General features: G+C 48.9%; 1 protein-coding gene across 2 annotated transcripts; it reads right to left on the minus strand.

Annotated features, from left to right (window-relative positions):
* Window positions 1-47: 47 nt before the first annotated feature.
* On the minus strand, window positions 48-26390 carry AIFM2 (apoptosis inducing factor mitochondria associated 2). 2 transcript variants are annotated; one of them, XM_007524147.3, is made up of 9 exons: window positions 26229-26386; window positions 18783-18973; window positions 17749-17864; window positions 14342-14461; window positions 11444-11536; window positions 8824-8932; window positions 6527-6679; window positions 3319-3519; window positions 48-1641 (listed from the first exon to the last, which is right to left on the minus strand). In XM_007524147.3, the coding sequence occupies exons 2-9, from the start codon at window positions 18958-18960 to the stop codon at window positions 1490-1492; spliced, it is 1122 nt and encodes a 373-aa protein (XP_007524209.1). In that variant the 5' UTR covers window positions 18961-18973; window positions 26229-26386; the 3' UTR covers window positions 48-1489. The 2 variants fall into 2 exon arrangements, with proteins under 2 accessions (XP_007524209.1, XP_060053956.1); XM_060197973.1 differs by lacking the exon at window positions 6527-6679 and having other exon boundaries at window positions 26229-26390.

Here is a 26390-nt window from a genome sequence, read left to right on the forward strand (position 1 = left end):
TGTGTTTTTTAAGAAAAAGAAAAGAAAAAAAAATAAAAGATCCAGTGTCTTTCTTACAAGATATTCTTTTATTGCAACATTTTTCTCAACTGGAAAACAGTGTTCTTACGGGTTGATGTTTCTCAAATGTTATCAGTAGAATGGGCTGAGACTCCCACTGTGCCCAGCCCCAAGCACCAGAGTGACCTCATCTCACCAGCACTAATTCTGCTTCCAGAAGGGAGCCTCATGGGCCTGGGGCCACATGATAGAAGTCCTAGGCAAAGCCTTGTGGGGAGGGGTGTGACTGTCCTCTGGGAGAGGGACTAACACCTCTGTCAGGATTCAGCACCAGAATGGGACAGGCCTGTACACATAGCTGGATGGGATGAATTGAGAAGCCCAGAAAGGCTTGTGTCCAGAGGCACTGGCCAAGAGCCCAGAAGCCACCATCAAAAGTGGACAGGACAAGCAAGGCCAAGGTTCAGCTTTATTCAAGATGAACTCACCAAACACTTCCACTACAGGGATTTAACCTGTGTGGCCCCAAACAACCTCCTCCTGCTTGGAAGGTCTCTCCCAAACAATGTCATTATTAACCAATAAACCTTAACCTAGACGGTAGAAGGTACCAGTTGCTATGTGGCTACCCACCTCCTGGTAAGTAGCATTAGTGCTGGCTAGTTTTTGTGCTGGCACAAAACTACGCAGTTTCAAACAAGACAGCCCTCCCCAACCACTAGCATCAGCTGGAATTTTGTCACTTAACAGATTTTCCCACGACAGCAACCTGGAAGCATATAAGGGGTTCACCTTCTGATACCCCCCTACCCTTCCTCATACCCTGAGTGCTAGCTTGATGTCAAATCACCCAAGGGACACATTTGCTCAATTTCTTCCCCTTAGCTCCAAGCCAGCAGGCCCGGCTTCACAGTTAACCCCTGTCAGTTCCGTAAAATTTCGGGGACATGTTCTCTAGTTCTTCTTAAAGGACAACTATGGTGTATAACCAGGATCTGAGCATGGAAATATAGACAGCTAAAGATCTGAAGGGCTAAGGGGTTACAAAGTGGGCTCCTCTTAACAATCTGAGTGTTGCAGGATACATGTGCAACCCCACCCCATGGGGGAGGGCGAGGTCTCCTTACCAGCTTGCCTCCCCTGCCGGCCTCTAGAGGCAGGTTCTCTGAGACCACGATCTCCCTCCCTGAGAGCCCCACACAAACACATTCAAGAGCAGCCCTGGGGAGAGAAGACTGGCTAAGCCCTCCCAGAGCCAGTGAGCCACTCAGCCAGCACAGCTGCAAGGGACCGTTCCAAATCCTGAAAGAATGGTCTAAGAGGCAACATTATTTTGATAAAAATCTCTCTCTCACACTTTGGTTTTACAGGTTGTTTCTTATCAATACATCATTGGCATGGTACTTCAGAAAAGCACTTGTCAGGTGGGTAGCATCTGGTGAGCGCTCAGTTCTCAGCGACAGTGCCTCCTGTCCTGCCAGGCGGCCCCTCAGGGTGGAGACTGCTGCATGGTTTTCCAGCTTGTGTAGACGAGCAGGTCCCGGCTCTTGGCCAGCCGGACCATGAGCCGCCCCACGTAGAAGCCACTGATTTGGCCCACACCGTCGTTTCTGCCCATGGAGAGCAGGAATGTCAGCCCACCTGTGGAGCAGAGACACAAACAGGCTGGAGTCCTGCTCACTGTGCTGGGGGCCGAGCTTCCTACGCAGTTTCCCCCGACCTACAGCCCCAGGACAGGGAAATGCTTAAGTCTTTCTGGAGGGGGAGAGGTGAGCCTCTCAATCGTTTTAAATATTTGATTTGGGGGCCGAGCAGTGGTGTACCTGGTAAGCGCACACATTACAGTGCGTAATGACCCAGGTTCAAGCCCCTGGTCCCCAGCTGCAGGGGCGAAACTTCATGAGTGATGAAGCACGGCTGCAGGTGTCTCCCTGTCTCTTTCCTTCTCTCCTCACAATTTCTTTTTCTCTATCCAACAATAAAAAAAGAAATAAATTTTAGATATGTTATTTATTTACTTCATTTACTGGATAGAGATAGAAAGAAAATGAGAGGGAAGAGGGAGACAGAGAGGGAGGGGGCTGGGCAGTGGCGCACCTGGGTTGGAGCCCTTGCTCCCCACCGGCAGGGCGTCTACTTCCCAAACAGTGAAGCAGGTTGGCAGGTGACTTTTTATCCTCAGCTCTCTTTTTTTAATTTTTTATTATCTTTATTTGTTTGATAGAGACAGCCAGAAATCAAGAGAAATGGAAAGATAGGGAGAAATACAGACACCCGCAGCCCTGCTTCACCATTCGTGAGGCTTCCCCCCTGCAGGTGGGGACTGGGGGCTTGAACCAAGGTCCTTGCACACTGCAATGTGTAGGCTCAACCAGCTCCTCTATTCTCTCTCTCTTTTTTAAAGATTTTATTTACTAATGAGAAAGTAGGAGGAGAGAGACACTAATCTGGTACATGTGCTGCCAGGGATTGAACTCAGGACCTCACGCTTCAGAGTGTAATGCTTTATCCACTGTGTTACCTCCCGGACCACTGTCCTTCTCTCTATCTCCCCATCCTCTCTCAATTTTTCTCTGTCATATCTAGTGAAAAGAAAAAAAAAGAGGGAGAGAAGAGAACGGAAAAGAAAAGAAAAGAAAAGATGACCATCCACAGCAATGGATTCATAGTGTCAGCACCGAGCCCCAACAACTAGAGGTGAGAGAGAGAGAGAGAGAGAGAGAGAGAGAGAGAGACCTGCAGCACTGCTTCACCACTTGTGAAATTTTCCCCTTGCAAGTAGAGACTAGGTGTTTGAACCCAGGTCCTGGCACACTAGAAAGCATATACTTAACCGGGTGTACCACCACTCAGACCGAGTGAGTAGGGAGATATCTGTTACCAGTTTTGCTGGTTTGTTCTGTTGGTCATCCCAACTGCCAAGACTAGCAGCTAGTCCCTTGAAAGTGTGCTATCATGATGCCAGCCTGATTTTCCTGGGCAGATGACCTCACTAATGTGTCCTGGAACCCCACCTGCCCAAAGCCCTGCCCCACTAGGGAAAGACAGAAATAGTGTGGGGGTATGGATCAACCTGCCAAATGCCTGTATCCAGTGGAGAAGCAATTACAGCAGCCCTCCCACCTTCTGCACCCCATAATGGTTCTGGGTCCATGCTCCCAGAGGGATAAAGAATAGGAAAACTTCCATTGGAGGGGATGGGATACGGAACTCTGGTGGTGGGAAATATGTGGAATTGTACCCCTTTAACCTACGGTCTTGATTATTATTAAATCAATTTAAAAAAAAAAAAGCGTGAAGCAGAGTGGTTTCCCTTACCAGGCTTGTAGGCTTTGAGGGGCCTCTGCTTCAGGGAGTTGAGGATGTTGGCCACAGCAATGTTGGCATGGAGGTTGGCGTGGTAGGCCATCTTGGGCTCCTTCAGGTCTGCACAGTCTCCAATGGCATAGATGTTGCTGAAGCCCTCCACCTGCAGATACTCGTTCACTCTCAGGGCACCACTGCTGGCCAGGCGGCTATCTGCAGCCCAAACCAAGATCCCAAGCAGCCGGTTACGGAGCCACCAGAATGAGGTGAAGGTGGGGGACGTACTGGCCGAGCCTCCCAACAGCACAGCCTCAAGGGGCAAGCCACCACCTAATCTGTTTCTGCAGGGAGGCCCCACCTTGGAACTACTGCCCCTGCAATGGCTTGGTGACTATCCCAGGAGGAAACTGGTTAGAAAGATGGTTAGTGCCATCGTATATAATGTGTACAACTCTTTATAAATGACCCTGGTCAACAGTGATTAACTCATATGACTAGGTTGTTGTTGTTGTTGTTGTAGTTTATTTGTTTTAGTGTAAGTTGGATTTTTTTTTAAATGAATGTAGGCTTTCTTCAATGATAAACTCTAAAAGGACTTAAAAGACTTTTTGAAAATATTAATATAACATTAGGACATTTAGGTGTTCAATTCTGGGCTCTCTATATCCATTATAAACTGTCATCCCCACCTCCCCTGCATGGCCTGAACCAGCTTCCTTCTGGAACTGGATATTCCCTGCCAGACACCAAACAGGAGAGTTGTCAGGAACTGGACAGAAAAGGCTCCTGGGAGTATGTGCCGAGAGTCTAGTAACCACTGGACCTGAGAGCAGCCACTCACTACAGCTCACAGATGGAAACCTCAGTCCTATCCCTACATCCAGTTAGTACACAGGTCAACTCTGAGTTTTAAGATGTTTTGTTTTATTTTTTAATTTATTTTAGCTAGAGTACTTTTCAACTCTGGTTTATGGTGGTTTTAGGAATTAAACCTGGGATCTCAGAACCTCAAGCATGAATGTCTTCTGTATAACATTATGCTATCTTGCTAACACCTCTACTCAACACTGAAGGGGTTTTTGTTTCTTTAATATATAATTTACAAGTTATTTAATAAGGATTTACAAGATTGTAAAATAAAGGGGTATAATTCCATACCACTCCCACCTCCAAAATTCCATGGCCTACCCCCCTCTAATAGTTAAAACACCATAGTTCTCCCAAGGTCATAGATACGTGCTGAGTACATATTTATTTTTTTTCAAATTCATGTTCCAGTTCTCTATATTCCACATATGCGTGAAATCATCCCATAGTTGTCATTCACTTCCTTGCTTTTTTCAGTAAGAATAATCACTGCCAGTCCCATCCATTTAGTCCCAAAGAACACAATATACTCTTTTTTTTAAACTGCTAAGTAGAACTCCACTGAGTATGTCCCATGACTTTTTTTTTTTTACTTATAAGACTCAAATTACTGGTTTTTATTTCATTATTATAGACTCATTTTTCCCCTAACTCTAAGTGTTCCTTATATGGTTTTTTTTTTCCTGATATTTTAAATTTTCAATCAGGAAAATGAAAAGGTATACACCAGTAAAACACATGGAACATCTGGGCAAAGATGGCCGACCCCATTGGAAGCTGATGGCCATTTTTATGCTCTTCTAAGGCCCTACCTTCACTTCCTTTCTAAGCCACACCTACACTTACTACAACTTCTGGGTGTCCTTCCTTTTTCTTCTTCCCTCTCAGATAAAGGAAACGATGTCTGACTTTCTCAGGTGTTCTCCATATTCTTTTCCTGCTCACTTATGGTACAAAAACAAAGGTTCCTAGTCACAAAAGTTCCAGGTCCTGGTGGAACTGGGGTTCAGAACCCTCTGGTCATCTTTCCCTATCATTTCTCCCCTTTTGGGAATATTAACCAAAATTCTTTATGGGATGCAATTCTATAATTGCTTCTCTGCTGGACAAGGATGTTGGCCAGTTGATCTGTATCCCCAATCTATCTCTGTCTTTCCCTAGTAGAGCAGGACTCTGGAGAGGTGAGATCCTGGGACACACCCAACACTAAGTTTTAACACAAAGGTACATTATGGCCTCCACTCCCCCGAATGGTTGCTCTAAGCTCATTTGGATAAATGTTGGGATCAGGGCCTGGAGACAGCTCGCTCAGCTGACTGTTCCCCTCACCAGCACAAGAGTCTTATCCCTGGTAACATGAGAGAGCACAGTGAGTGGACTTGGAAAGCTGTTCAGCAGTACTGTGCATAAGCAGTGCAATCACTGGAGTCACATTACATTTTTTAAAAAGTGCAGGTGGTTAGGGAAATGACTCAGCTGGAAGAGCATTAGACTTATATGCCTGAGTTTCTCAGATCAGTCCCTAACATTTCACACTCCACCATAATGCTCTGGCCTGTCTCTCTCTCTCTCTCTCTCTCTCTGTCTCCCTCAAGTGAAGTTATATCTCTCATGTGTAATTAATAATATTTTTTTAATCTTGGATCAGTATTTGGCAAGAGTAGTGCACCTGTGAGTAAAGTCTGACCCTGAATCTCCTCTTCACTGGTCTATGTAGAAAACAGCTTTTTTGTCTTCTGAAGCCTGTTCCTGCCTCTTACCAATAGAGGGCAGACCCTGGTTTGGGAAGATTCTGAACACTTTGGCAACTTGAAATTAGGTCCTTATCATAGCTGAGGAAAGCACAAAAATGGATCTGAAGGGGCCAGGAGGTAGTGCAGTGGGTTAAGCGCACATGGCGTGAAGCGCAAGGACAGGCGTAAGGATCCTGGTTCAAGCCCCTGGCTCCCCACCTGCAGGGGAGTCGCTTAACAAGCGGCGAAGCAGGTCTGCGGTATCTATCTTTCTCTCCCCCTCTCTGTCTTCCCCTCCTCTCTCCATTTCTCTTTGTCCTATCCAGCAACAACAGCAATAACAACAAAAATAATAACAATAAACAAGGGCAACAAAAGGGGGGGAAGCCTTCAGGACAAGTGGATTCATAGTGCAGACACTGAGCCCCAGCAATAATCCTGGAGACAAAAAAAAAAAGAGTGGCTCTGAACCTGTGTTCAGTCTATGTCGCCATTCAGAAGAGACCAAATGAGTTGCTGGGACGGGAGATAGTGGAGGATGCTGGACCCCAGCAGGGCCTCCTCCAGTGACCAGAATGGGGAAAGTCTGGGAAGTGGCTGTAGCCCAGCCTCAGGCTTACCAAATGCACGGCTGTAGGCAGAGCTGTTGATCTTGACCCCGTTGCAGACAATCACCAGGTTGGAGGCCACCTCCGTGCCTTTGTCTGTCTGTACTTTGATGTACTCTCGATACTGATTGCAAGGCAGCTCATCCAGATTGCTCACTCGCTCACCTGTCAAAGGAGAACCATGGCTGGGAGGCCAACAGCAGGTGGACCCAAGCCAAGCCTGACCTGGGGGAGGCTGGAGATCCATGGAGGAAGGAGGGACCGTGGGATCACAATAGCCCAGTTAGGCAATCACGCCAACCTCACCTTCCTCCTCCCCCACACCCTGACCACTTTCCTGTCCCTGGAAGCACACAGGTCGGACACCTGTCACTGGGGGGGGGGGGGTGTCAGTGGGAGCAGAGTTCTAAGAAGCACGTTAGGGAAGTGAGACTGAATTTCCCAAGTTCTGGGAAAAGCTATTTGAGGAAGACCTCAGAGGGGCCTCTCTGAGCAATAGTCACAACACCGTCACCAGGCAGGAACACATCCTCCCCGTGCACCACTGACAAAGGTGGGGGCAAGAAAAGTGAGTGGAGCCAGCCTGTTCTCCTCACTGCCTGGGAGGAAAAGTCACAGGAGTCACAAGGGGAGAAGAGCTGGGCAGGGCTTCTACAGACAGACACCCCATTCCTCCCTGCCAACCACGAGAAGCACCAGTACAAGGGAAGGGGGTGTCCATACCACTAATGCTACAGCCCATCCTAACAAGCTGGCTGATTCTCTTCCCTCCTGCTCTGGATGAGGCAAAGCTCGCCACCCTCTCAATACAAAACAAAGTTACTTATTCCCCCACAAAGACCTTATAATTCAGATCAAATCCTTCAGATGGAGTTGTTGTTTGTTTTTTTTTTTTAATTTCATCAGAGCACTGCTGAGCACTGATAGGTTTATGGTGATGCTGGAGATAGACTTTGGCGCCTCAGGCATGAAGATCTTTTTGCATAACCATTATGCTATGTCTCCCACCCCTAGATGACATTTTTTAAAAACGGTGGGTCGGGTCGTAGCGCAATGGGTTAAGCATAAGGATCTCAGTTTGAGTCCCCAGCTCTCCACCTGCAGGGGGTCGCTTCATAGGTGGTGAAGCAGGTCTGCAGGTGTCTATCTTTCCCTTCCCCTCTCTGTCTTCCCCTCCTCTCTCCATTTCTCTCTGTCCTATCCAACAACAATGACAGTAATAACAACAACAATAATAACCACAACAACAATAAAGCAACAAGGGCAACAAAAGGGAAAAAAAATGGCCACCAGGAGCAGAGGATTCATAGTGCAGGCCCCAGCGATAACCCTGAAGGCAAAAAAAAGAAGAGGAGGAGGAGGAGGAGGAGGAGGAGAAACCATTCATTATTCAGTGAGCTGGGAGGTAGTGCAGTAGATAAACTGCTAGGCTCTCAAGCATGACATCCCAAGTTCAGTTCCAGGGAGCACATGTATCAGAATGATACCTGCTTCTCTTTCTCTCTTTTCTAATAGAAAAAAAAGTACATATAATCCAAGGGCTGGGTGGTGGCACAACTGGTAAAGCATACAAGTACCATGTGCAAGGACCAGGCAGGGCCCAAGCCCCTTCCACCCCCACCCGCAGGGGGGAGGCTTCACAAGCAATAGGTATCTCTCTTTCTCTCACTCTCCCTCCACCTCTCTCCCCACTTCTGTCTCGATCATAATTTTTGATTATTTATTTATTTATTCCCTTTTGTTGTCTTTGTTGTTTCATTGTTGTAATTATTATTGTTCTTGTTATTAATGTCGTTGTTGTTGGATAGGACAGAGAGAAACGGAGAAAGAAGGGGAAGACAGAGAGGGGGAGAGAAAGATAGACACCTGCAGACCTGCTTCACTGCCTGTGAAGCGACTCCCCTGCAGGTGGGGAGCCGGGGGCTCAAACTGGGATTCTTACGTGGTCCTTGAGCTTTGTGCCACCTGCACTTAACCCGCTGCACTACCACCCGACTCCCTCTATCATAATTTTTAAAAATAAATAAATAAAGATACACAATAGTTAATTAAAAAAAAAACGTAATTAAATCACCAGCCAGAATCATCTGAGCTGTGTCCAAAACTATCACCCCTGTGACAGACACCACAAAGAGCCAGGGTCTCTGATCCACCGGAGGAGCGACACAGCTTCAGCCAAGCAAGGCTTTGAGGTTTGACCCCTGAACAAGGGACTGTGGGCATCTACAAGCTAAGGGCAGGGACCAAGCTCCCGAGGCAAATCTCGCTCAGCCAGGAGAGAGGCAGGTGAGAAGGGCCCCCACACATACTCAACAGCAGCTGCACGCCTTTCCGGACCAGGATCTCCTTGACTTCCTGCCGGACACAGGGCAACAGCTCCTTGTCGGCCAGAGCCACACTGGAATGAATGAGGGTAACCTGGGAACAAACAACCAGAGGAGACAGAAGGGCTCTGTGAATCTCCTGCTCACAAGAAAAGCGTCCCCTGCCTCCCCCACCTCCTCCCCATGCTCCATCTCACAGGTGAAGAAATGAAGGCCATAGAGGAGTCACCTGCGCAATTGTGCAGCCAGCTGAGAGCAAATAGGGTTGGAGCTCCAAGCCTACTCTCAGGTTCTGTCCGCACTGGAGCCTGGGCCAGACTTCCACAAAGTCATCAGTTCTCTACAAGTCGTAGCTCACTTGGGGCACGTGAAAAACCATTTCCCAGCATACTTGAGCATGCACGCGCGCGCGCGCGCGCGCGCGCACACACACACACACACACACACACACACACACACACACACGCACTCCACATTACAGCTGGAAAGCAGACTGGCAATTACATTATAGGTAGTCCTAAAATTGGTCTACTTGCTCTCTGTGTCAGTTCAGGGAAATAGGAGGCAACCTGAAATAAAGTCAAAGTGTTGGGCTTTGAGATCAGACTGCCTGGGGAATGGGGCTTAGGTGGGTGGGTGGCAGCTCACCCCGGAGACAGCACACTTTGCCGTGTGTAAGGACCTGGGTTTCAGCCCCCAGCCACCACCTGGAAGCACCGTGCACACGGGAAGCTTCACAAATGATGGAGTGCTGCTACCGTGTCTCTTTTTCTCCTCTTTTTTTCCTCCTGCTCCTCCCTCTCCTCCTCCTCTCTCTTCTTCTCCTCTTTCTTCTTCTCCTCTCTCTGTCTCTGCATTCTGTCTCTGTCTTTGAACAAAAAGGTCTGCCAAGAGTAGCGGGATTGTGCAGGCATAAAGTTCTGCAGAAGAAAGAAGGAAAGGAAAATGGGGAGAAAGGAAAAAAGGAGGGAGAGAGGAAGGAAAGGAGAGAAGGAGAGAGGGAAGGAGGGAGGAAGGGGAAGTCAGACTGCCTAGGTTGAAATCCCATCTAGGTGGTGGTTGGCGGTGCACCTGACTGAGTGCACATGTTACTGTACATGAGGACCCAGGTTCAAGCACCTGGAGCACACCTGCAGGAGGGAAGCTTCATGAGTAGTGAAGCAGGGCTGCAGGTGTCTCTCTGGCTCCTTTCCATTTTCAATTTCTCTCTGTCCTATCAAAGTAAAATAAATAAATAACAAAAATAACAACAAATAAAAGAAGCCCCATCTAGGATACTCACTTGACCACATCTCTGAAGAGTCAATAAGACAAGGTCACAGTCCCACTCATAGAAACTTCGTAACAATGACGCTTGTAGAAAGCACAGGCCTCAGAGCAACGTAGTAGTTAATAAAGGTGGCTGCTAGCACCCCTAGTGTCTGTCTACTGAGTACAAATTCTGAATGACTCGTTCAGACAGGTCTTTACCCTATATATAGGTCAAAGTTAAGAAGCTGTTGCAATACTCGCTCATAAGAATTTCCAACAATTTGTCAGAGAACAGCTCTACAATCGAATATACCCTTATTGATCTTACTTTTCAAAATCCATTTGCCTTCCCAGAAGGAAAAGAACCTTCCACATGCTCTCAGGAGCTGGTCTGGAATTAGCAGCGGGCACATCCTTGATTTAAAGAGAGATAATTGCCAAACCCCACTCAGCCCACTGCTGAGCCTTTATTGCCTGCCTGCACGCTAGTTTTTTTCCTCTCTCTCTCTCTTCCTTTCTATCTCTCTTTCTTTCCTTCTCTCTTCCTATTGCATAGAGACAGAAATCAAGAGGTAAGGAGGATACAGAAAGGGAGAGAAACAGAGAGACGCCTGCAGCACTGTTTCACCACCCACAAAACTTCCCCCTGCAGGTGGGGACTTAGGGCTTGAACCTACATCCTTGCACATAGTAATATATACACTCAACCAGATGCACAGTCACCTGGCCTCAGCATGTTAGCTCTCTTTCCGACCTCCCAGACAGGGTCTCTGCTCTCCATCAGCAGAGAAAACAGAGCCACCCTCCCACGGGCCAGAGGCAGTTCTGGCTGGTCCATCCCAAGCAGCCATAGTTGAGGGGCTGTAGTCAGGCTCCTTCAAGAGGCTCTGACAGGTGCTACTGCATCTTAAAGACTAAAAGGGCCCTTGCTTGCTCCAGACCAAAAGAAATGAGTATCTCTGACCAAGCTCGTCAGCAAAAAAGAGGGAATCAAAGTTTATGTTTACTTCACAAAGGCTGGACACCGTAAGGGACATGTGAGTTGACATTTTGTAAATTTATCTCCTCTGAGTTTGGTAAATGTATCTCCTCTGAGTTTGGTAAATGTATTTCCTCTGAGTTTGACAGAGGCAGAACTTATTACTCACCTGGAATGAACGCTGGCTATGTAGGAAAACGAGTAGCAGAGAGGGGCTGGGAGAGAATTTCCAGAACAGAGCACAGGAGATGGGCAACACATGCCCACTTCATGTGGCTGGAGCTCTGCCACCCACCTTGCCAAGAGCCAATTCCCAAAGCTCCTTACATAACTCCAGAAGTCAGCAGGAGGTCGGGGGGCAAGGCACTCACTCACCTCCTTCTCGGGATATTCTGTCTTAATCTCGGCGGCCATCTCCACTCCCGCTGAGCCTCCTCCCACCACTGTGATGAACTGGGATCTCTGGACCTGGAGGAGGAGACACAAAGCACAGATTCAAACTTCCCTGCATCTGTTTCTGCCTAGACCGAGGTGTCTTGGCCAAATTCAGCATCCAGATGTGCTTCCTTGGAACACAATGACTACAGCAATGGACTTGGGGCGGCAAGCATGAGGGCCTGATTTTGATCTTGGGCACCACACATGCCAAAGGAATGCTCTGCTTCATATCTTTTCCCTCTCTTTCTCTCTCCCTCCCTTCTCTCTTTCTCTTTCCCCCTCATTAGTAAATAAATAAATCTTTTTTATAAATGTTTCCAGGGGCTGGGCAGTGGTGCCTCTGGTTAAGTGCACACACTGCAGTGAGCAAGGACCCAGGTTCAAGCCCCTGGCCCCACCTGCTGGGGGAAAGCTTCATGAGTGCTAAAGTTGAGCTGCAGGCATCTCCCTGCCTCCCTCTCTCTCTCTCTCTCTCTCTCTCTCCCTCTCCCTCTCACTTTCTGTCTCCAGCCAATCATAAATAAAATTATATAAAGAAAAAGAAATGTGCTTCCCCTGGGGCTGAGTGGCATACCCAGTGGAGTGCACACATAACAGTGCTCAAAGACCTGGGTTTGAGCCTCCATTCCCCACCTGCAGGGGGGCATTTACAAGCAGTAAAACAGGTCTGCAGGTGTATTTCTTGCTCTTTCCTTCTCTATACAATACTCCCTCCCCTCTCAATTTCTCTCTGTTCTATCAAATAAAATAGAAGGGGAAAGGGGGGGTGGCCACCACGAGGAGTGCATTCATAGCGCCAGCACTGAGCACCAGCAATAACCCTGTCGGTAACCTTGGTGGAAATAAACAAACGAATTTCCTCTGATTTAGACATTTGGTGGGTATTCACTTACTCAAAAGTCTCACAGTGAAAAAGTCAGCTTGGGCATGATAAAACCACACAGGCCCAGGCTCATTAAAATAAATCAATATTATTTGATACGAATTGAGAGCAGCATGCAGGAAAGTGCGCCCCACCCTAAGGTTCCAGGACTGGGGGAAATATAGGCTCTGTAGTGGAGATGTGAGGTTCCTGCTGTCTTAGGGTTCAAGAAGACAGTAGATAGTTATTGTTATAATCACATTATTTGGTAATTGAGTTAACTTTGAAAAATCCCTTTGTTAGGATTTGCTGTATAATACTCAAAATCTTGTATATAGTTGTGCCACTGGTTGCTTCTGTTCTCCCTGGTCTAGGCTTTTGAGAGAGTCAACATATCAAAGACTCAGCCTATGTATTTAAAAACTCAGTCTGTGCTTTAAAAAGTTTGCAACAGGGAGTCGGGCAATATCGCAGCAGGTCAAGCGCACATGGTGCAAAGCGCAAGGACCGCGTAAGGATCCGGGTTCGAGCCCCTGGCTCCCCACCTGCAGGGGAGTCACTTCACAGGCAGTGAAGCAGGTCTTCAGGTGTCTATCTTTCTTTCCCCCCTCTCTGTCTTCCCCTCCTCTCTCCATTTCTCTCTGTCCTATTCGACAACAATGACATCAATAACAACAATAATAACTACAACAATAAAACAAGGGCAAAAAAAGGGAATAAATAAATATAATAAATAAATAAATAAATTTTGCGACATACTATCAATTTTTCCCCTCATATTAATTAAATAGTGATTTATATGATTACAAATTAATAGCAGTGTACATAAACACCATTCCCACCACCAAAAGACTGTGTCCCTTCCCACCCACCCACCCCCACCCCCCTACCACCCCAGGAAGCCTAATATCTACCCTCACCCTCACCCCAGGGTTTTTACTTTGTTGCCCTACTCCAGATTTAGTCAAATCCTGCTTTTAGTTTCCCTTGCTGTTCTTCTTTCTCAACTTCTGTTGATGAGTGGGATCATCCCATACTCATCTTCCACCTCAGCATGCTTCACTTCAGACTTGTGTCCAGAGACTTCAGGTGTGGAATGACAACCCTTCAGCTTCATTACTCTGGTGAGACCTTTACTCTCATAGTAGTCTCTAATTCCATTCCAGGCGGTTCACTTCCTAACAAAGTCCCAAAACCTAGATATAGACCAGGTCCCCTGAGGTAGAGCATATGTTCACACGTATCCATAAACTAGGGCAAAATATATACCTGAAAGCAGAAGTACACAATAGTCTGCAGTGAGTACCCCCCCAACTCTTCACCTGCACTATTCCAGCCTTTAGGTCCATGACTGTTCAACAATTTGTTTGGCTTTGTATGTTAACTCTCTTTTCAGCCACCAGGTTCCAGATGCCAGCATGATGCCAACCAGACTTCCCTGGACAGACAACCCCACCAATATGTCCTGGAGCTCCGCTTCCCCAGAGCCCCACCCTACTAGGGAAAGAGAGAGGCAGACTGGGAGTGTGGATCAACCAGTCAACACCCATATTCAGTGGGGAAGCAATTACAGAAGCCAGACCTTCCACCTTCTGCAACCCACAATGACCTTGGGTCCATACTCCCAGAATAAAGAATAGAAAAGCTATCAGGGGAGGGGATGGGATATGGAGATCTGGTGGTGGAAATTACGTGGAGTTGTACCCCTCTTATCCTATGGTTTTGTTAATGTCTCTTTAAATAAATAAAAAAATTAAAATCAATAAATCAATAAACCACATTCATCATATTACAATTCGAAAGGGAGGGCAGGTAATCTCCTGCCACAAGTCTCTTCCTGGCAGCTTTCCATCTTGAGGTCTGTTCTCACAGCCCCTGAACACCTCCAGGGAGTTTCCCTGCTGCAACCCCAGATCCCACCACAGCCACAGACACCACCTCACTGCCCGGTCGCTGGCCAGCACACACCTTACCTGCTTCACCATGTCTTCATAGGTCTGAATGGCGGCCTGCTGACTGGAAACAGCATTAAACTTGCCCGGGAAGGGCCCAGTGCTCCCTGTAGCCAGGATAAGATGTGAGAAGGGCAGGGCCTGTGAGGGGCAGGGAAAAGAGAGCTGAGGGTCCCACCAGACAAGGAGCTGCGCAAGAAGGCACTCTGGACACACAGCCCTCGTTTGAGGAGAGCAACACTGCCACAGTGGTTAAGCCCACAGGTGTCAGTACACCCCTGGCCAAGACTGACCTACTAGCAGGGCCCCCAAGACAGACATGGGCGGTGAACTCCCCAGAGTAGGCAGGGAGGGACAGGCAATAAGCAGGACTCCGGCATCCAAGTCAACAGTGGTTCAGAATCTCCTGGGTGTTTTAGAAGAAACTCTGCCCCTGCCCCTCCCAAAAGGAAAGGAAGGAAGAAGAAAGAGAGGAGATAAAAGAGAGAGGGGAGTCCCATTTGGAGCATAATTCATAAAGCTGACAAAACCTGGGCTGCTCTCATGGGAGGGCCCAAGGAGCTGATCCCACTCGCCCCTCACTTGCCCAGCGGAGGCTGGAGCTGCCCTCACAGATGGTTCCAGAACTCTAAAAGGCCAGTCCCTAGACCACTGCACAGGAAGACACTTGGGGATCTTCTCAACCTTGAATCTTGAAGACTACAAGAAGACATGTATATATATTTTTGAACTACTGAAATTAAAAAGCATATGGGGGGGCAGGTGGTGGCACACCTGGTTAAGCTTTCACATTACAGTGTGCAAGGACCCAGGTTCAAGCCCCTGGTCCCCACCTGCAGAGGGAGAAGCTTCAAGAGTGGTAAAGCAGGGCTGCAGGTGTCTCTCTGTCTCTCTCCCTCTCTACCTCCCCCTCCATTCACAATTTCCGTCTCTATCCAATAATAAATAAAAAGGTTAAAATGATTTATTAAAAAAGAAATTAAAATGTGTCTAAAACAGTAGTTCAAATTAAGTAATAGTAACAGATCATTTTCATGAACTTGAAGTCTATGTGTACCAAAAACACTTTTTGCAACTTCGTGTACAATCATATTAAGATCTTTTAAAACTGAACAGTCAATTTAAGGAGAACCAGCTCATACTAAATTGTATTTTTTTTTTTGCCTCTAGGGTTATCACTGGGGCTTGGTGCCTGCACCACAAATCCACTGCTCCTGTTATTGTTATGGTGACTGCTGTTGTTGGATAGGACAGAGAGAAATAGAGAGAGGAGGGCAGGGGTAGATAGCATAATGGTTATGCAAACAGACTGTCATGCCTGAGGCTTCGAAGCTAAGTCCCAGGTTCAATACCCTGCACCACCATAAACCAGAGCTGATCAGTGCTCTGGTAAAAACAAAACAAAACAAAACAAAACAAAACAAAACAAAACAAAACAAAACAAAAGAAATAGAGAGAGGAGAGGAAGACAGGGCGAGAGAAAGATAGACACCTGCAGTGGTAGTGCAGCAGGTTAAGCGCAGGTGGCACAAAAGTGCAAGGACCGGTGTAAGGATCCGGGTTTGAGCCCCCGGCTCCCCACCTGCAGGGGAGTCCCTTCACAGGCGGTGAAGCACGTCTGCAGGTGTCTCTCCTTTATCTCCTTCTCTCTGTCTTCCCCTCCTCTCTCCATTTCTCTCTGTCCTATCCAACAACAGTGACATCAATAATAACTACAACAATAAATAAACAACAAGGACAATAAAAGGGAATAAATAAATAAATATAAAAAAATTAAAAAGATAGATACCTGCAGGCCTGCTTCACTGCTTGTGAAGCAACTCCCCTGCAGGTGGGGAGCCGGGGTCTTGAACTGGGATCCTTGCACCAGTCCTTGCGCTTCGCACCATGAGCACTTAACCTGGTGCGCTACTGCCGGAGCCTTAAATGGCACTATTATAGGGGACAGGACCTGTGTCCCCATTTCCTAGTCTCCCCTTGGCTTTGAGTAAAGAACCGGGAGCCCCTCAGCACGGTGACAGCACACTGACGGAGCTCCAGACACAGCAAGTGTGTCTCAGGCACGTGCTGTCCACCAGGGCCAAGATGAGCCGAGAAACCTTAGCGCCCAAGTGTCTTCCCTATCCCAGATGTGGGGTCAGACAACAGGAGGGGCCCTGACACCCACCTGATATCTCAGTAAGGGGACTATAGCACCTCCTGCAGTGATGACAGGCATGAGGTGAGATTGTGTAAGTTTTTTGTTGCTGTTGTTTATTTGCCACCAGAATTAATACTGGGACTCCACTGTTCTTGGTGGCCTTTTATTTTACTTTCCTCTAGATAAAGGGTAAGAGAGAGTGAGAGAGAAGGAGAGGGAAACAGAGAGGAGAGACACCACCACACAGATCATTGTTGTGACCCCAACAGGAGTTTGGAACTAGTAACATACAAATGACGTCACCCTGAGGAGGTGCTTCAGAGAAGGGAATGCATAAAAGCACGGGACTCTGAACACATTGCTCTTTCTGGCTGCTGCTGCTTCTCCTGGTCGGAAGCATCTGGGGGCGAAGGTGCACCAGGTTCCGCCATGGCTGTTTCTTCTGGGAACTGAACACGTGTGACTACTAGCCGGTAAACTTTTAAACCCCTCTACAGCCATGAGCAACCTTTACCAGAGCTGGTAATTGTTTATCTTATGGGATATTCAGGCTCTATAGACCTAGCGTACTCTTAACCCTTGATGATAAGTGATTATTTGCCTTTTACCTGTTTCACCCTAATAAACCTTGTATTGTTTAAGCCATTTCCTAGCTCCCTGCTGTGAGTCCTTTCATGCACCACAGCAGCCGCCTTACTCCCAAACCCCCCTTTTTCTTTTGCCTCCAGGGTTATTGCTGGGGCTCAGTGCCTGCACCATGAATCCACTGCTCCTGGAGGCCATTTTCCCCCCTTTTGTTGCCCTTGTTGTTGTAGCCTTGTTGTGGTTATTGTTGTTATTGTTGATGTCGTTCGTTGTTGGATAGGACAGAGAGTAATGGAGAGAGGAGGGAAGACAGAGAGGGGGAGAGAAAGATAAGACACTGCAGACCTGCTTCACCACCTGTGAAGCGACTCCCCTGCAGGTGGGGATCCAGGGGCTCGAACCAGGATCCTTATGCTGGTCCTTGCACTTTGTGCCACATGCGCTTAACCTGCTGCACGACCGCCCGATCCCCCCAAACCCCTTTTATAAGTTAATTTACAACAGATCATAAAGCTCCCCTCCTACAGATGCTCCCATGTGGTGGCCTGTGCACTCTAGCGGGTAAGGCACCTACTGGTCCCTGTGTGAGGTCTGAAGGCAGGGTCTGACACATAAGAGCAACCAGGTTCCCCTCCTGCCAGGAGCCACACCCTGCAGGTGGCCTCCTGGAGGCAGCTGAGGGACCCGCCAGTGCAGAGCTCACCTCACCATTCTTCAGCAGCACCATCTGATTCTTCAGGTCTATGTCCACCACCATGCCCTGCCGGAAGTTGTCCTTGAAGGTCACTGAGTAGGAAATGAATGTCTTCTTGGCAAACCCTGGGGAACAGACACAGGGACAGTTTGTTATAAAAGTGGGCCGCCAGCCATGGGGGACTGGGTGGCAGCACAGCAAGTTAAAGAACCGGCGTAAGGATCCCGGTTCAAGCCTCCGGCTCTCCACCTCTATAGGGAGGTCACTTCACAAGCAGTGAAGCAGGTCTGCAGGTGTCTATCTTTCTTTCTCTCCCCCTCTCCGTCTTCCCTTCCTCTCTCGATTTCTCTCTGTCCTATCCAACAACAACAACGATAAACAACAAGGGCAACAAAAAGGAAAAAATAGCCTCCAGGAGCAGTGGATTCATAGTGCAGGCACCGAGACCCAGCAATAACCCTGGAGGCAAAAAAAAAAAAGTGGGCCGCCTGTAGGGAGCCAGTCATTCAGTCTTGCCTGAACTGCATACCCACTGGCCAAAAAGATAGGTCAACAGTACCCCAGTGGGACTCACCATTCCCTCAAGGGCCAGTGTGGGCTTCAGGTTCTCAGAGAAGCTCAAGTGCTTATTTCTAGAACCTTGACATAGTCATGTTTGTTCATTTATTTGCTTGCTTGTTTTTCCACCAGGATTATCACTGGGGCTCAGTACCTGTATGACAAATCCACCACTTCCAGCAACCATTTTTTCCTTTTTTTTTTTATTATGATAGAGACAGAGAGAAATAGGGCAAGAGAGGGTGAGAGAGAGAGAGAGCGAGAGAGAGACCTGCAGCTTGCTCCACCATTTGTGAAGCTTCCCCCCTGCAGGTGAGGACCAGGGACTCAAACTGGGTTTCTTGTACATGGCAACTTATGTGCTTTACCAGCTGTGTCACCGCTAGTAGCTTCTTAAGGTCTGTGACCTTAGCAGTCTCTGGAAACTGTCCACATTAGTGACAAGACCACTCTCACAAGGAAAGCCCGAGCAAAGACCCCATTACCACTCTCCACGGAGGCCCGAAGGGCAGCCACGTTGTGATGGAAGCAGTCTTTCATGTCCACCAGCATGAAGGGGATGTTCAGCGCCTGGAGCCGGCTGGCTGCCATGATCCCACCAAAGCCCCCGCCCACAATCACCACATGCAGAGCTCCATTGTCCACAGACACCTGGGACCCCATCTCCAACCAGCCACTGCAGGAACAGGAAGAGAGAGCACCACGTTAAAGTCAGGCATCCAGGGCCAGGGGTGGAGGGTCCACAGCGAGAAAGGCCTCGGATAGCAAGACTTGATCTTGTAAAGCATGTAACCGTCTACTCATGAGTCTCCAACCTTATACAATTTCAATTAGACTTCAAAGGAACAAAGCTACCCTAATTCCTTCCCACCCTACCGCTTAGGTCCCTCCTTCAGGGCTCCCACTGCTACCAAGTTTCCGTGAAGCTTTGCAGCGCTAGCCTGTGTGCCTACACTCAGGGCTGGATTTTGTACACACCTGGCAGACCCTTCAACACAGCTCATTTTGCACTCACTAGATTTTTTCATGCACCAGCGTGCACTCAGTCAGTCCCTGCTTTTTGACAAGCTTTGCACCATGGGTTCTGTGATCAAATGACAGGCAGGTATGGCGGTCCCTGCCCTTGGGAAGGCAGCATTTGCAAACTCAAAGGGCCAGGAGAAACGTGGCTGTGGGAAGCGGGCAGGCACACAGAAACAGAAAAAGGCAGGAGCACCTGCCCTGCGGGGAACCGGCAAGTAACATGGAAGTAAGCAAACAAAATCCTTTGAGCACTACATTAAGCAAACAGACATCAGATTCTACCTGTGGGTCTCCAGCTTGAGTCCAGGCCTAAAGAGATCAATGGGCAGGTGGTGACGATCCTGCCGCAAAGTGACAGAGGTCTTTCCAGTGAGATGGGGAGAGTGGGCAGGTCATTCTTGGGGTGACGGACATACCTGGGGACTCTTGGGTGACATCCCTAAGAGATGGGGCAGGAAGAAGTGTCTGCTGGGAGAAGCAGCAGCACTGGTCAAAGATTTCACAGGAATATCTGATGGTAAGAATGAGCGTGGTGGGGGGCTGGGTGATGATGGCACCCCAAGTTGAGCAGACACAAAACCATATACTGTTGTGACCCCAACAGGAGTTTGGAACTATTAGCATCTGAGTGACATCTGCTGGAGGAGGAGACATAGAGGGGAATGCATAAAAGGAGGAGGAGAGAGCGGCTCGATCTCTTGCTGGATCACCTTCTCTGCAGCGCCTTTCTCTTGGTTTGGGATATCGGACCTATCCTCACAGATGGAGGTCTTAGGTGACTTGATTGCAGACTTGGACTTTGCCTATTCTCTTAATTAGAATCACTTCTTCATGAGTGTTGTACTTTCTAATAAATCCCTTATTGGTTTAATCTTATATGGGTCTATGTGGTTCAGCTATATATACAAGGACCTGTGTCTGAGCCCCTGCCCCCGCCCCGGCCGCCTGCTGGGAGGATGCTTCAAGAGCGGTAAAACAAGTTTGCAGCTATCTTTCTCTCTACTTCTTTTTTTTTTTTAAAGAATTATTTATTTATTTATTTATTCCCTTTTGTTGCCCTTGTTTTCTTGTTGTAGTTATTGTTGTTGTTATTGATGTTGTTGTCGGATAGGACAGAAATGGAGCGAGGAGGGGAAGACAGAGAGGGAGAGAGAAAGATAGACACCTGCAGACCTGCTTCACCGCCTGTGAGGCGACTCCCCTGCAGGTGGGCAGCTGGGGTCTCAAGCTAGGATCTTTACACCGGTCCTTGCATTTCGCACCACGTGTGCTTAGCCCGCTGCGCTACCGCCCAACTCCCTGTCTCTACTTCTGATCTCTCCCTCTCCTCATAATTTCTTTCTGTCCTGTCAAATAAAATAGAAAACAAAAAAGAGCACTGACCCCCAGTGGAGGGGGTCAGCTGGTTGAGAAGACACATCACAATGTGCAGGGTACAAGTCCAAGCTCTCTCCCCATCTGCAGGGGGAGCTTCAGAAGCAGTGAAGCACTACTCTGGTGTCTCCTCCTCCTAGTCCTCGTCCTCGTCTTCCTTCCTCTTCTGTCTTCCCCTCCCCTCTCAATTTCTGTCTCCATCCAATAAATAAATAAATATTTAAAAGGAGGAGGAGGTTCAGGGATCGTGCATGCTGGCGGAAGGGAGGGGCAGCAAATAAGTCAGCTTCTCCAGGTGCCCAGGATAGAGGGCTACCGTCCATGAGTGTGTCTGCACAGGGTGGAGGCCAAATGTGTCACAGACTCAAGTCCACACGTGGAGTAGAGCAGCATGACCAGTTCCCAGCAAACAGAACAAATCTGTTTGGCTCCCTGAGGAGCTCAAATTCTAGAAGTCTTGGCCCAGACGGAGCCTGATGCTGGAGGACATCTGAGGCAGAGGGCTGCCTTGGGTGGTGTCTCCATACACTGAACCACCCACCAAGTGTAGAAATGAAAGGGGAAGGCAGCAAAGGGATGCCTGGGATCCCCAGCCAGCTCAGGACACTGCCTACCAGCCTCACCCTCCACAAGGCCAGTGGGACTCCCATCCCAGAGTCTGCCTCTGCACAAGGCTAAGGGCCAAGGGCTGAAGCCAGGGACTATTTCCTCAGCCCTTCTGGCTTAACCCCAGAAAACATACTCATGACTCAGGCCTCTAGCCTCTCCTGTGGGTGCCCAGATGTCTGAGGGGTGATCCTGACTGTGGCTAAGAACCTCAGACAAGAGGGGCAGCAAGCATCCAAACCTCCACCTGGCCTGTGCCACGCTGTTCATAGAGAGGCAGAAACACACCCAGTTATCAGAAGAAAAGATGCCCAGGAAAGAAACAAAGCCCACACTGTACATAAAGCAGCAAGAGAGGCCTGGTAATGGCTATGAACTTCAGGAAGGGAGGGTCACATTCTAGGGTGGCAGGTGTAACAAGGAGAAAGGGGTAGACTCAGGTCAGCCTTGGAGAACAGACAGCAAGCTGTCAAAGTCACAATGGTGGAACCCTCTCAGGCAGCACTGGTAGCAGCTGAAAGGTCACCCTCCACTCCCTCAAGGATTATCTATGGCCTCAGGCACAACCCCTCCCCTCCCTGAGCCTCAGTTAAACCCTGTTTAACGGGAAGAGGCTATAGGGCCTGGCCAGCTCCAGCACTCTGGGATGTCCTTGCACACGTAAGGTTCTAGACATGGTGGGCCTGGAATCTTCACATAACTTATGGGAGCAGCTCATGGCTAGACCTCCAGGCACTGGTCTCACTGATATTCAAGTGGCCTTTCACTAAATTCACCCTGGAGGGAGGGAGAACCTGAGTAAGAGAGGGCAGATCTGACGCAGGGGACTGGAGGAAACTGGTCTTCACTGCCCCTTAGCTAATGCACTGAGATGTGTGTATTCCACCCATTTTCCAGATGTGGAAACTGAGCCCTGGCAGGACTGGGAACGTCCCCCTCTGGCAATGCCACCTTCACTGCTCCAAAAAGGTCACCCACAGCTGGTGTCCCAAGTGAGTAAGTGTTTTGGTCAGGCTCCATCTGCCAACTGGGCCAGGAGGAGACAGTCTCTTGGGGGTCAAGATCCTGGGCCAACTGGAGGTCAGGAGGGGCCGTCAGGAGTCAAGCAGGACCTGAGAACAAGGAAGGCAGTGGGGGCAGGAAGTTCCCCTCCTCCTTCAGCACTGCCCCTCTGACCAGCCTGTCCTGGGGGCTGGCAGAGAGATCAGGAGGAGATGAGGCAGACACCCAGAAAGCTTTGCTCCCAAGCTGGCTGGGCACAGGCCTAACAGGGCTAAGAGGCTTAGGGGGTCCAGGTTGTTCACTTCGAGTCAGATCATGCCGGACCATCCAGGGAAACTCAGGAAGGTGTGTTAAAAACAGCTGCAGTCAGGGTCTTCTCCACAGCGGCAGGAAGAGGGAGACAGGAGTTCAGAGGACAAGGTGGGTAAGACAAGAGGGTAAGTGACTAGCGGCCAATACACACAGAGGGCCTGTCATGCCAGGGCCAACATGCTTACAAGCTCTAACCACCAGACCTGCCCTGGGACCCATTCCTTCCTCACTCAGCCCCCGGCTACCATTAGCCTTCTTTCTCTCTATGTAAGTTTGCATATCCTAGACCTTTTGAGTCTGGCTTCTTTCACTGAATATAATGTCCCCCTATTGTAGTATTTGCACTGCTCAGTTCTGGCTTATGCTGGTGTCAGGGGCTGAACCTGGGACATTGGAACTTCAGGCATGAGAGACTCTCTGCATAACTATTATGCTATCTACTCCCACCCTAAATTACTTTTTATGGCTGAGTAATATTTCACGTTATAGACATGGTGTTTGCCCATATCTGTTTCGTTTATCCATGTCAACGGGCATCTGGGTAGTTTCCACTTCAAGTGCTATGAATAATGTTTGGTGAATATTTGCATACATGTTTCTGTGTGAACATTTTTTCAATTCTCTTGATGATAGGCTTAAAAGTTAAATATACTGGGTGCAATGGTAATTCGAGACCTAACGTTCTGAGCCAGAGAGATAACTTACCAGATACAGTGTCTTGCCATGTGTGCCACCCAGGGTCAAGTTCCAGCACTGTGTGAGAGTTGCACAGGAGTGGCACTTCCGGGAGAAGCTCCAGTGCTCATATCATCTCTCTTTCTCTTTCTTTCTCTCTCTCCCTCTCTCCCTCCACTCATCTCAATGGGAAAGCCTGAGAATGGTGAAAGCACAAATGTGTGAGGCCCTAACTACACAAAATAAATGAGTAAATGTTACTTTTTGAGGAAGTGCCATGGCCACCATTTTAATTTATTTATTTACTTTTAACTTTTTAAATATTTTTACTATTGGATAGAGGCAGAGAGAAACTGAGAGGGAGAGAGATGGAGAGACAGACACCTGAAGCCCTGCTTCACCACTCGTGAAGCTTTCCCCCCTGCAGGTAGGTACCAGGTACCAGGGGCTTGAACCCAGGTCCTTGTGCATTATAATGTGTGTGTTTAACCAGGTGCACCACCGCCTGGCCTCCTTTTTTTTAACAGAACACTGCTCAGCTCTGGTTGTGGTGTTGCAGGAATTGAACCTGGAACTTTGGAGCCTCAGTCATAACCATTATGCTACCTGCCAAACCCACCACCATTTGACTTTGGAACTTCAGATTCAAGTCAGGGACCCTGTGGAGTAGCACCTGCTTGAATACACATGTTATAATGTACATAGACCCAGGTTCAAGTCCCTGGTCCCCACCTTCAGGAAGGAAGCTTCCTAAGCAGTGAAGCAGGTATCTCTATCTAGCTAGCTTTCCCTTTCCTCTCAATTTCTTTCTGTCTCTATCAAATAAGTAAATAAATATATTTAAGTCAAGGCAGGAAGTGCCAAGAATCTTAGCTAAACCTGCACAGATCCAGGGTTACTAGTATAAAAGAATGACCTAGAGAGCAAACCCTAACAGCGACTCCGCAATCCGTTCACCTTTGCTTTTTTCGCTCCCCCTCCCCCACACACTTTGGTTTACATGCGTTCCATTTTTTGTTTTGCGGGGGCTGACAAAATAACTCACTTGGATACTGTGCTGCTTTCTTTCATGGGCATGGCCTAGATTTAAGCCTGGGCCCTACTGTACTGAAGGAAGATTGGTGCTGTGGTTTCCCTCCCTTTCTCCCCCCCCCCCATATATATATATAATCTGTTTTCTCTGTTTAGTGGATTCTTCCCCATTAAAACAGACAAAGGTCTTTAGGAATCCACTGAAAAATTAAGAAATTAGTTATGCCAAAGCTGTTGAGAGGTCATGTCTCAGATGACGCACGAGGACCATGTGAGCTCTGACTGAAGCAATGGCATGACCCCAGCATTGCCTCACAGACATTACAAATGCAGCACACAGCTTTCTGAGGCTCCACCAGTTATACAGAGCATAGATTTCAACACAGACCTTCTTCACACCCATGCTTCCAGAGCAGCTGCTAGACTATAACTTCAAATGCCATGAATGTCCCCTTCTCCACCTTGGGCAGGGAGGGGATTAGTAGCTCAATCACTGGACACCAGAGGCCAGGCTGAGAGCAGGCATTCCATGGCCAGCCCCCAGAGAACATGCCCAGGATAAAATCCAGAAAAGACTAGATTCTGAAAGAATCCCCATCTGAGAAGTGGACTTCTGTTTCATGCCCCCAGACGAGGGCAGTTCAGGACACACAGGTTAATCGGTGTGTTATATACACACTCCTTTACCAAAAGCCTAGACCAGTAGGTGGGAACATCTGGCCATGGGCTATAGATGGCCAATAAAACCATTTGGTCTGGCCCCGCCAAGGCAAGCATAGTTTTTTTCACAGTAGCATTAAATGCTCATTTTTATGCTGAGAATTTTGTATGGCCTGCACATGATGTTACAAATGGCCCACCCCAACATAGACCTTCGGGTCATTTTGTGGTCTCCTTAACACTCCCACAGTCTGCCCACTGCCCACCTGGAGCCTCAACTATGGTTTCCTCGTGACACCACCCAAGGCCAGGCCAGCCCAGTATGGAGTACACCCTTCCCCCAGATCCACCACTTAACAAGTGTCTAGCTCCAAACAAGGCCAGGTCTAGAACTGAGGCTCTTCAGGTCTGAGGGTCCACACCAGTGTTTCTAGAGGACTCTTCTGGTGCTGGGATGAAGGCAGGTGAGTCTGAGAACTTGAAGCAAACACACACACACACACACACACACACACACACACACACACACACCCTGAAGTCTTACATCTACTCTTTAGTCTGGAACACAAAAGCACAGAAAGAAAAACAGATTATCTTCCCAGTCTCAACCAGATTCTCTGCTGGAGCCAGTTCTCCAGAAAGAGGGTCGCCTCCCAGGGACCTCTGGCCCTGACACCCTCACTGCAAACCCAGAGGTGCAAAGGACTCTGGCTAAAGTGGAAGAAGGTCTTAAGGGGGTGGTGCGGGGAGAAAAGTGCCTTTAACCCACTGAAGCAGCTCCCAGGGGTCAGGTCTCCACCCCGACCCCCAGTTATTAGCTCTGCCCCAGGAGCGCAGGCTTAGCAAGGGGAGGGAGAGTCGTCCCTTGCCAGTGCCCTACAGCCTGGGAGCAGCTGCTCCCTCCTACAGGGAGACCCCAGGCTTCCCCCACCACACACCCCACCCCCACCCGGGGCCAGTCCTCCGACCGCTTGGTGACCTCTGCCCAGATGAGGCGGCTGAGCAAAGAGTGAGGGGATAGGGACTAGTGAGCACTTCTTTGGGGTGATTTCGCAGAGAGTTGGGGGGGGGGTAGGCAAGAGCAGGGGGTCGAGATTGCTCCACGCTCCCCGGCAGTAAAGCTCCCTGCGGCGTTCTAGAGGGGTGGGGCGGTGCAAGCCCGAGCCCTGGATCCTAGAACAGCACCCTGTCCTCCTCCGGCCACCCACGCCGCACCCCACCCGCACCCGCGCTGCCCCAGCACCCACCTGCGCGCCGCCGCTCCCGCTCTGCTCCCGCGCGCCGCCGCTGACCCAGAGGCCTCTCCCGGGGGCGTGTCTCCCGCACGCCCGCCCCCGGCGGCCACAAGTCCCGGCGGGGCCTTCAGGAGCCTCAGCGACTCTGGACCCGAACCCGCTGCCGGGTGGGGA

Source organism: Erinaceus europaeus, chromosome 1 (assembly GCF_950295315.1).
Source record: "Erinaceus europaeus chromosome 1, mEriEur2.1, whole genome shotgun sequence".
Classification (NCBI taxonomy): Eukaryota; Metazoa; Chordata; class Mammalia; order Eulipotyphla; family Erinaceidae; genus Erinaceus; species Erinaceus europaeus.

What these genes read in the sequence shown, in the direction of transcription:
- AIFM2 (XM_007524147.3), bottom strand. Translation starts at nt 18,960, where the DNA reads ATGGGGTCCCAGGTGTCTGTGGACAATGGAGCTCTGCATGTGGTGATT. An exon ending in ATGAAGACATGGTGAAGCAG is followed by an intron (nt 11,537 to 14,341) that starts GTAAGGTGTGTG and finishes CTCCTCCTCCAG; the next exon opens with GTCCAGAGATCCCAGTTCAT. An exon ending in CAGAATATCCCGAGAAGGAG is followed by an intron (nt 8,933 to 11,443) that starts GTGAGTGAGTGC and finishes GTTTGTTCCCAG; the next exon opens with GTTACCCTCATTCATTCCAG.